Genomic DNA, 11,199 nt, shown 5'->3' with positions numbered 1-11,199 from the left:
TTTATTCCCTTTTGGCAAGGTTTGCCCAACTATGATATTCATCCAGTTTCACCTACCAAGCACATACACTGGACAAACTTCTGGTAGTGCATATAAAGCAGAAAGGAACAAAGAAAAGAGACAGGGTATATTCAATGCCCAGGCAACAGAGAGAGTGGAGACAGATGTAACAGAAAACAACTGGAGGGCAAAATCGCAGCTTTTGTCTTATAGAGACATGGGGAAAACAAGAGAAGGAAGGCCATTAAGAAGCACTTTTTATGTCTTAGTATTCAAAATACTGAATGAAACAGAACAAGAAAAAATAAAATAAAATGAAGGCTTGGATGGCATTCCTGAAGTTTTGAAGAGGCTCAGAGAACAAAGTGGCTAAAAAATCCAAACAATTTAAACTCCTCCACCACAGACTTCTTTTATAAATCTCTAGCCTGGTTTGATTATGTTTCCCTCAGATGGGACAACAGCATAAGGATGTGACATGGCCGCACCGTGGCCTCAAAGAATAAGCAATGACTTTGCTAAGACTTTAAGATACTTTCACATGATACCTCAAAAAGGATATGCCTCTGCAACAATTAAGATTTCCTGGCATAAACCTACATCATGTACTTACCTGTGGTACTGTTATACTGCACTACATAACAGCACAGGGTACCCCTCCCTCTCTCTAAAAGGCACAGTCTCATTCTCTACACCATTCAAGTATAATGACTCTGTAGAAACCAGGAAATAACATTTCTGAGAAGAAAGGATAGAACAAGCAATTTGGATATACATATCTGATAAGTGGGTGCAAGGAAGACCAAGCCAGACTCTCAGTGCTGCCCAGTGAGAGGACAAGAGGCAACAAGCACCATGTGAAATACAGGGAATTCCATTTAAACATTAAAAACAATTTTTTTTTTTTTTACCATAACGACAATTAAACATTGGAACAAACACAAATATCATAAGATGAAATAATGACTCGGTTTTGTGGCAAAGGAAATCACTTGGAGAATAAGACAGGATTAAACTACCAGGTTTCCTACTGTCCTTCCTTTTTTTAAATTGAAATTACATGATCTTTAGGGTTCTTTCTTAGATGATTTCATGGAGCTTAGAGAAATAGGCCCTGAGCTTCTCTAAAGATAACTGCAATTATAATAATCCAAATAAGAGAGTAAATGCAGAAGAGAGTTTTCATGATGCCTTACTCTCAGAGGCACTTATTTTAACCCTCTGGTGAGTGCATCAGTTGTTATTCCAAACTTTGTATTAGTTGGTAGGATAATTGTAGTGCTTTGAGCACAAAAATATACTTCATTCTGCCTTCCTTTGATGCCCATGCTACCTCCTCCTACAGCCACTGAGGTGAAAAGCACACTCAAATGATAGCAAGGAAGGAGAAAAGAGGAAACCAAAGTGAATCAGTGATTGCCCTCAACCTTGAGAAGCTCATACATTTGACATATAACTGCATGTATGCTGTAGAGATTCAATTCTCCTCCACACATTCAAAATATACTCAGAAAGTAAAATAAATTGCCAGACCATACTAAAGAAATAGTCTAGCCCTCATTCCCCAAGATAGATCATCATACAACTAAGCTGATATATATTTAGAGTACTTAGAGTAACCTGCAGGCAAAAGTACCTTCCCAGGTTCAACTGATTTTAAACAACTAATTAGCCAATAGCTAAAAGGAGATGGGAATCACACTGCACGTAGGTTTCTCTCATGCAGGTTCTTCTGAGTAGAGACACACCTTTTGATAGCTTAACTTCTCACTAAAAAGTATTAACCTCAATGGTGTTGTAAAAAAATCAAAGTTTAAAGGGAGTTCTGAAAGGAATGGTGAAAAGATATTAGGGGTGTGGGGAGCATGTTTTCCTAACGAAGGTTTGGATAATAAGATCAGTGGTATCTTGCAAGAAATGTAGCTATAGTCAAAGAGATTCAACAGGTAGATTCACCATGGAGGGAGCTTTTCAGTCACATTTCAAGAAAATCAAAGGAGGTATCATCTAGCAGCTCAGAGCATAACTCAATTTACATTGATAAATAGCTTGTGTATGCAAAGAAGCAGATTTCTAGAGTAATGAGGCAAAACTACTAATGGAAAATGTTTTGGAAGAATGTTACAACAGAACATTCAAAGCAGTCTCACAGGAAAAGCAGAGAAATTCAGCTGCCTGGGAAGTTTATGCTGCAACTGGACAGAGAGCTGGAAGTCTGTGATACTGCACTGTTTCAATTAGAGAGATGAGCCAGAAGAGCTTCTAGCCTTTCCCATCTTTGTGTTTTATGAGTACAGGTGTTACAGGCATGCAAAGTAGCATATCTTAATTGTCATCTCCAAATCAGACCAGTTCCACTTGTGTTTGCTTTAGCATACTGTATTTTGATGAAGTTTTCATCTGATTTCCCTTAAGGACAACAGTAGCATTTCCATTCATTCAAGAAGTCAATCTCTTATGCTATTTCATTTACTATGAGCATAGAGAATTTAAAGTGTGAATTAAAACAATGGAGAAGCCTTTATTACATAAGGTAAATAGCTGCAGGAAAGCAAACCTAGAACTTTGACAGTACAAATAGCTGTTGACTGCCAGAGCTTTACTTATACACTGCTAAACTTCACTCTGGGAAGAGAAAGCTGCACAAATTGCTGCTGGAGCCTAAGAACTTCAAAGTGACTAACATGGAAGTGCAAATCAATACAGTAACCACATGAAACTTTTCAAAGGTATTTGATACCTTCATATGTCCATTCTGAAAAGTTACCTCGCAGATTCCCACTAATCCTATCTTTCTTGAACTCTCAAGCCATTTCCTGAAAATGAAATCTAACAAGTCCTAGTGAATTGTTCTTATAACACAAAGATTTTGTCAGGATATGCTTGGAGGATATTAAAAGCTTCATCTGAGCTGACCTTTCAGTTCAGTGCTTGCCACAAAGAAAAGTTACTAAGCTTCTGTTTTGCATCTACTGCCCAAGGTCTTCCAGCACAGTCCTACTGCAGCACTCTGCAGGTCTCTGCAGGGCAGTCAATGCACGTGATCTTATTCAAGAAGTCTGCCCCTTGTCTATGTCACGCTGTAATCTTCTCATTGAAATGCTGGAATTCTGATTTTGCTATTTTCTGGTCCTACGTAATGTGCCATAGTGTTCTGGGAGCTGTATGCCAGCTAGTGTTTATCTGCTTTCTAGCTCTGTGCTTGTTAAAAGTTGAAAAAGCTGCTACTGGCTTGTTGAAGTCATAACACATCGATGTAGTTTGGATCCTGGAGTCCTTAATCTGAAGTCCTTCATCTGAAGAACAGTATTTCTGATTTTTATTACTGAATAATTATTTCCCGTGATCTACTAGCTCACACAGTCATAATGCATTCACTCGTTCAGCAAGGTAAGATACTTCATTAAAATATTTTGGTCTTTCTGAAATGACTGCGTAAAGTATACTGTACTGTGACTTGAACACTATGCTACAACAGCTTTGTGCAAATAAAAAGCTGAACAGCTTTAAAGCTGCAGTGACTCCAATGAACTTTGGGTAAGAGCCACATTTCCTAATGTCAGCATCTCAGGAAAAGTACTGTAATAAGACTGCACTGACAGAATCTTTTCAAGTGTTAAAATGCAACAAAAAATGTTTGTGTTTTTGTTGAAATATATTTCACAATGTTGTCACGCTCTTACAAGTAACAAAAAAGCAGATGTTTGTAGTGGTGACTCCACAAAAACGCTTCATACTGTTTTAAAGGTTTGAAAATAAAAATGATATTTCTCTTTCTAATGCTGTGAACTAAGAATTCACAGCTAAAATCCACTTTCATCTTCATTTTGACCTGAAGAGGCACTTGCATTATTTGATATTCCATACCCTTGATATACCAAACACATTCCCTTTATTTAATTAGAACAAACAACAGAAGTCTTATTTAAAAATGTTTATTGTAAAAAAGTGGCTAGAAAAAAAAACATAAATTTCACTTCACGCTTTCTTCAAGTTATCTATAGATGCTGCTATAGGCAACAATTCACTTTCATTCATAATGCATTCAGTCATATAAAAATAAAAATATTTACATTATGTCCACATACTTTACAAAATCATCAATAAAAAAAGGCACTTGGAGGGGTAATGCTGAAAATATTGCATTTCCTTTGTGCATTTAACAAAATATAATTGTCAAACTCCCATGAGTCCCCTCTCTTGCACTTATTCCCGTTTTTTAAAAAATATCAAAGTTTAGAGGAACGCTTCCATACTAAAAGATGGTCAGGCATGCACCAGGAATGTTTGAAGCTACAGTCTCTTTTTTTCTTAATGAAGGCACATGCGGTTAATTCGTGGCTTTCAAATGTTCGTACATTCTCTTACATATTTTCCTCTCTTTTATATCCTGCTTTAAAGCATTTTAGATCATTAGTGAAGGCCTTGGCTTTAATAAAATAAAACTTTTTAAAAAGAAACACAGCAATGAATAATATTAAACATTTACTAAGGTAAACTTGGAATACTTTTTAAGGCACCTGAGATAAATGGTGTCTAGTAAAATTCACTTGGGAAGTACTTTTATCAAAAGTTCCATAAAAATACTGTTTCTTTGGTTGAAATGGCTTGGCAGGAATGTATTAGTAACTTTGCAGCCTTTACTAAGAAAGAAAAGACTACACAGATTTGGCTTCATCTATAAAGAAAGCTGATAACGCTTCTTCCTTTAGATCTACTTGAAATGTCATGCATGGTGTCTTTCCCCATATCTCAGAGTTCACACTTAAGAATGCAAATGTGTGACTGAACAGAACTACTTAATGCTTTTTTTCTACTGACATCCTAAGTTCTTCCACTACTTTGTTTGTTTGCATGGTTTTCTAAGTTGTTGGTTTCATTTTTGTTTGGTTGGTTGTCAGGTTTTTTTTTGTTGCTGTTTTTGTTTTTTTGAAAAGTGGAAGAGAAAATGCCTTTGGATTTCCACTTATCATTTGGAACAGGAGTGGAGAAATGCATTGAGTCCAGGTAAACATTGACTGCATGACTCAGTGTGCTACACAGCAGCCAGATTCCTCATGTTTGTGCAGAAGAGACATTCTGGAGAAAGTTTTGGAGCAATTTTTGCACTGGTATTTCTTCACATCCGAGTGGGTCTGCAGATGAGCCCTCAGATTGGATCTGTCTGCAAAAGCCCTGTTGCAGTGAGGACAGGAAAACGGTTTCTCTCCTAAAAAGGAAACATCAAGCAAAAATACAATAAAGCATTAAAAAAGATGTGCAAGCTTAGGACACAAAACTCACTGTTATCCTAAGAAACAAGCAATCAGACAGAAATGATTATGGTAAAAAAAAAACCACATGTGCAATACAAAGTTAATCAGGCCACAGATACAACAGCTTTCAGCACTGTGGATTGCACTTGCAGAACTCAGGCTCTTCGGAATCTGTTAATAAGTGCAGCCTCCAAAGACAAGGTGCTGACACCTTCTGCACGTACAGGTGCAGGCAGTATTCCTAGGTTGGGCTCCTCCCAGTTTTTTCACATATTTTCATTGAGTGTTTTTCTGCTTAGCTCTGCGTGAATGACTGGGGATGAGGGCTTTGACTTACAAGTGGCATACATCTGTACAGATGTTAAATTGTACCCAGTGTTATACAGAAAATCATGCTTTTGCCTCAACACACAAAAACGTTTTGGTGATGAAGTGTTTCTAATTCTTAAGTACTTGGCAAAACTTGCCAATTGCTTAAGGGGTCAGAGACAAGCCTCTCATGCATTGCCTTCCTGCTTTGCTATTTAAGAGTCAGCTGAAGCCTTCTCAACATTATTATTTTCCAAAGCCTGAAAGTTAACATAAAATCCTTATAGTAACACCTTCAGCTAGTGAAAAGAGGTTATCAGAACAGCAATGCTGATCCGTGCCAGAGTGTGCCCCTCCCACCCACCCCTCAAAAAGGGAGAATTTGGCCATTTAATGATACATTCGGGATTTCATGCAAACATTTCCAGGTTAGTCAAGGAACAGTGCTGTTTATTCCACCCATGGAAAAAAAAAATATCAGAAAGCGATAGCAGCAATAGGCTGCAGCTCTTACCAGTGTGGGTTCTGATGTGTCCTTGAAGTAGCCAGGGTCTGGAGAAAGCTTTTCCGCAGATCTTGCAGACACAAGGTAGCGTGTGGGTCCTGATGTGCATCTTAAGTGCTCCCAGGCTGACATACTCCTTGTCACAGTACTTGCAGCTGAACGATTTCCTAGACTGGGCATCACAGTGCAGCTGCTTGTGTTTGGCCAACCCAGAGAAAGTGGAATAGGTCTTGTTGCATAAACTGCACTGAAACTTTTCAGCTTCGATGGCATGAGGGTCTGAAAGCTTGGACTGGATTCTCTCTTCTTCATCGCTAATGGGACTTTCCGATCCGCTGTGATCTTTGGAGGAGGTGTCAGATGGTGGAGGTGGGCTGACTCTTCCCAAGGATGAGGGGTATCCAGAAAGTGGAGAGAGGTCGTTGGGTAGAGGAGATGGTAGCAGCCCGGTTGTAGTCCACACAGTAATGGGGTTGTAAGCTACAGAGCTCAGGATCTCTGGCTGCGGTATGATAGGGACCGGGTAGCTTTCATACAGGTATGGGGATATAATCACTGGAGAAAGAAGAAAATTTTAAGGTAAGAGAACTGAAAACTATTTTAAAAGGTAGCAAAATTAACATTTGGGGCATTAAAAAGTGCCTAAGTCAAACTCTGGTTATGTTCATCTGCCTGTAAGGCAGATTAAGGAAATACAATTGGATACAAACACACTGATGGGTTGAGGCTGCACCCTGGAACAGACATATTAAAGTTTGAGAGCCTCCTCAAGGCAGCATGCTGCTTCTGAATGTATGCAGCCTGATACAATGAAGCAGTGAAACTTCCTGAAGGATTTGTGTAAAAGTTTCAACTCCGCTTCCAGCAGATGTAGAACAGGAAAACTCCAAATCCTCTTTTAATAACCGAGTTCAAGTGGATGAGCAAACTTCATGATTCATTCCGAGCAACGTTGACATATTTGCCACAACTCCCTCATGGTAAGCACAGGAAAAAAGAGCCAGCGGGGAAATGACCCCCTCCCAGAGCCTGGGGAGCAATCCCACCCCTCCTCTCTACCGCCACGCCGCAAACGCAACCTCGGATGCAACGCGGCAGCCGGAGATTTGGTTCTGTTACCTGTATGAGTATCCAGTTCGCTGTAGTTTGGCTTCTTGGATGAATTGAAATGTTTCTTGACCAGGAAGGAGCGTGGCATTTTGAAGGCAGGGTTTCTCTTTCTCTGCAGAGTCTCCTTTTGGGTCGGGGCAGAGGCGCAGCACACACTATCACTGCGAGTGCATCGGTCCCTATCGCATTGTCTGCTCCATGCACTCCGCTGTGTAGTGGCACTGCAGAGGCGCCTTGAAAAGTGCTGTAAATACCCGCAAGTCAGGTGCAGGGGGGAAGGGTTTTCTGCTCCTCCAATCACTTCTGGATGTTCTCAAGCACTTTTCCAAACAGGCTGGTTTCTTTTTTTTTTTTAATTTCTGGGAGGGCTGCTCTCAGGACGGACCCAATCCCCGCTCGGAGGCTTTGCTTCAGGTTTCAGCTCCTCCCGCTGGAGACAGCTGTGCACAGAGGAGCAGAGCAGCCTGGTGCTGCAAAGCGGGTGTGCGGCGCTCCTCGGGAATTTCAGCCTAAAAAAATGCCTTGGTCGTAGGACTTTAACAATAAAAGGTCACTTTATTGATTTAGCCGAGTTTTCTTTTTCTTTTCTTTTCTTTTTTTTTTTTTTTTTTTTGCTTCCCGAATAAGTCATGCACACTTAATCTTTAAGTGTCTCTTTTCCAGATGTTTGATATAAGAATTACAATGGGACAAACTGTCCGTTAAGGGCAGCAAGGGGGACACTGCAAGAGAACATGTTATCCTGCAGAGCAAAGCTTGGGGCAAGCTGGGAGCTGCTCTGGCTGGGAGCTGCCTTTGAAATCTGTGCTCAGGAAATGCTGGGGACGAGCAGCTGCTCCCCAGCCTGCCCCTTCCAGGCACAGGGGCCAGCGAGATACTGCTGGCGAGCCCAAGCTGAGGGAGTAGCCCATGAAAACATTATCAGAGGGGGTGATAGGTTTTGTGTGCTGTAAATATGCAGACTGGTTCAGACAGGCTGTTCCTATGAAGGATACTTTTTTTTTTTTTTTCTTTAACTTTAAAACTCTACAAAATGCAAAACTTCGACCTTTCCCTCCTTGGGAATTACTGTGTCACTCTTTTGCCTGTCCTCTTAGAGCACCGCCAAGGGAATTTTCCTAATTACCCGAAGCAGTTAAAAGATGCACAGATAAGCAACCCCCCCCAAAATTACAGACTGAGTGATGTCTCTTAAATGCATTTCTCCATTTGTATGTTAAGACCTCTCGATATCCTATGAAGGTATAATCTGTGTTATGTATTTCATTTAGGATGAAAGTCTCTCAAATGGGCCACAGAATGTTCTGGTTATCTAAACTGGTTCAGAGGAGGCATTTAGTCACATAGATGTTGTTTATTTACTTATTTATTTTCATTTTTCAAACATTTGCATTTTGAAAATGCGGAGAGCTGAGTGCTGTCGGATTTCTAACCTGGACCACACTGTCTCCCATTCTGCCTTCCCCACCACTCTTCCCCTGTTTGCATTTAACTTCACCTGCCCAGGCACATGTTGGTATGCTGTGTGGTGTGCCGCTAGGGCTGTGTACTGTGTTCTACAGAGCCCACCCCAGCCCATTTTTTGCAGCAGGTGTTGGAACAGAGACGTGGCAAAAAAAAAAAAAAACACCCAACCAACCAAAAAAAAAAGCCCCTCTGGTTCTGTTAAGACACGTCAGAACAAAGTGCTTTGTCAAGCTGCATTGCTTCTTAATCTCTGGGATGCCAGAACAAGTGCAGAGAAAGTTGGCCATTTTCAAGAACTGATTAAAAAGGTTCAGCTGCTCAGTGTCTCCCTTGTGTGTGACAGTGAGAGGTGTCACAGCCTCCCAGGCTGCAGGGAACACACCCAGGCTGGGGAAGGAGACGGAAAGCTGCAACAAAAGGGACTTCCCTGTTACCTGCTCTGAAGCAGAGCAGGAGGGAGAAGTGCAGCTTTTCACAGCACAGAGAGGAAAGCTGCTGCTTTCCTTCACTCTATAGAAACCATGAAATCCACAACATACTTTTGAAAAGGACGTTCGTGACGCTGGTCCCCTCTCAGCTCTTCTGTTCCCTGCCAGCTCTGGGAAAGCATTGCATTTCAGGATGTGAGGCATTAGTCTGTATCTAAATAGTCTGCTACATGAGCTGTGATTCAGGCCTCAAGCTGCTTTAAGTCCCTGTGTTGAAATGAACGGAGCCATGCAGATTTTCACTGGCTCGAGATCTGTTCCTTTGTATATTTGTTAAAAGCAAAGGGTCTGATTCACCAGTGAGGTACTCCCTCTCGGGGCATTTTCACCAGCGTAACACTGGAGTGATGCAGTTCAAATTAATTGCAGTTATATAAATCACAGAAGCATAAGCAGTTAGCCCACTGGCTGAGCCGAGCTGATTGAAGGATGTTAGGAATTGGGTAGAAGGCATGTTATTACACGGTTCTGAAAGGATATTAGCAACACATACTGCCTGAGTGAGGTCTGCTGTCAAAAAAAAGGGAGAGTCTGCGTGAGGGGTGGGTGAGTCAGAGTAAACAGGTGCTCTGAGTGTTTACTGGCAAATGTGGATGAGAGGGCACTCACAGGCATGCAGCATCCATCCCTGAGCAAGAAAGGAAACACAAAGGTCGACCACAGAAAGTGGGAGAGTTCCCCTTGGCGAGAGAGATGTGGGGATGGCGAACAGCAAGGATGGTTTTGCAGGGCTCTGTGCCAGTGGGCAAGGCCTTGTGCTCGAAAGAGACAGCCTGAGCACTTCACCCCCAAGTGTTACAATTAATTGGTCTGTCACAGCTTCTGTAGCTCATCGCTTTGAAAGCTGGTGTAAAGCGTCTTGCTAATGCCACTGTGCTGCTAATTGCTGCTCTGTGAAGCAGGTGGGAAGCGACCCGTGCACATCCGCTGCCTGAAAGATTGGCATGTGCTCTTCATGTGTAGAGTGCTTAGGCCCTAAGTTTCAACCACATAGCAGGATTTGCCTTTCTCTTTTTTATGTGTCTAAATAATAATCCATGAGCCTCTGCTTCTGACAGCTTCACCAAACCTCTTTCTCATTGGGCTTTCTGAGAAGGGCAGCAACTTTTGTTACTCAGCTTTTTGGAAATGGAAAGGTGCCAGAAGTGCCTTCGCTGTCAAAGAGGGAAGAAGGACCAAAACTAATCCATCAACAGCTCAGATTTTTCACATTAAAGAGTTCATGTCCTTATCATGCATCAATTATTAGCAAGTCCATGGATCAGAACATGGTAAACGTCTGGATAAATCACAGCAAAATTCATTAAAAAAATTAGAATATGAAATGAGTTATGCTGGATGGCTGTTCGGAGAGTATGCTGTGTTTGAGACACTGCACTGCTGAGCACATTTTGCCTGCATCTGCTATGGAACCCGATGAAGGTTCAGAGGAGCCCCCAGAGGTACCCAGCCCAGTGGAGCATACCATATTGATGCAGACAATGGCTATGCCCCAGGAAGGGTAAAGGCAGAACCAACTCATGGTATAGCTCTTTCAGCTCATATGTCTCTTACAATTCAGAAGAAAGTATGACATGGTTTCTATGGAGGTGAAAAAAAAACTGAGAAGGAAAAAAGGTCAGTATTCAATAGCCAATTGAATGTGGAATATATCAGCTAAGCTTCAACCTCGTTGTCATCTGGTATATCCTGGGAAAGTAAAGGAGAGGTGTAAATTTTAGAAGCAGTAAGGGTTTAATGGAGATAGAAGATGAAGAGCACCTCAGATGTAATTAGGTTGGATGGCTGAGAGGGATAAGTCTGAAATTAACAGAGCAGAGGGAAGCAATTAGGGCTCCTTCCCCTTGGCCTAACACATGCACCTAAATAAATAAATGTTTTTGAAACACATCCTTAGGAAACCTTCTGTGTTTTACTTATTCTTCTAAATTCTGACCTGAACTATGACAGCAACTTGAGAGGGAATGGTGCGAAATCACATTGAGCCCTGGGCTTGTATACTTAATGTTCAATGAGTCAGAAGAAAATTTTGGATTTTGGACATTTTGCTTTTGAATTGAAGTTA

At 41.3% G+C, this 11,199-nt stretch overlaps 1 protein-coding gene across 1 annotated transcript; it reads right to left on the bottom strand.

Moving 5' to 3' along the window:
- Positions 1–3,919: 3,919 nt before the first annotated feature.
- SNAI2 (snail family transcriptional repressor 2) lies at positions 3,920–7,437 on the bottom strand. Its single transcript, XM_065753305.1, has 3 exons — positions 7,189–7,437; positions 6,079–6,624; positions 3,920–5,209 (listed from the first exon to the last, which is right to left on the bottom strand). Exons 1-3 carry the CDS (start codon positions 7,265–7,267, stop codon positions 5,028–5,030), a joined length of 807 nt encoding a protein of 268 aa, XP_065609377.1. The 5' UTR covers positions 7,268–7,437; the 3' UTR covers positions 3,920–5,027.
- Between the last annotated feature and the right edge of the window lie 3,762 nt (positions 7,438–11,199).

This window comes from Cyrtonyx montezumae, unplaced genomic scaffold, assembly GCF_038088225.1.
Source record: "Cyrtonyx montezumae isolate F1298 unplaced genomic scaffold, pur_monq_1.0 scaffold_8, whole genome shotgun sequence".
In the NCBI taxonomy this organism is placed as follows: Eukaryota; Metazoa; Chordata; class Aves; order Galliformes; family Odontophoridae; genus Cyrtonyx; species Cyrtonyx montezumae.
The sequence above is the reverse complement of the archived record's forward strand: the minus strand, read 5'-3'. Positions and strand labels throughout refer to the sequence as shown.

Coding starts and splice junctions, on each gene's coding strand:
- SNAI2 (XM_065753305.1), bottom strand. CDS start 7,267: ATGCCACGCTCCTTCCTGGTCAAGAAACATTTCAATTCATCCAAGAAG. Junction 6,625..7,188: donor CGAACTGGATACTCATACAG/GTAACAGAACCA, acceptor TTCTTTCTCCAG/TGATTATATCCCCATACCTG. Junction 5,210..6,078: donor ACACATCAGAACCCACACTG/GTAAGAGCTGCA, acceptor TTTCCTTTTTAG/GAGAGAAACCGTTTTCCTGT.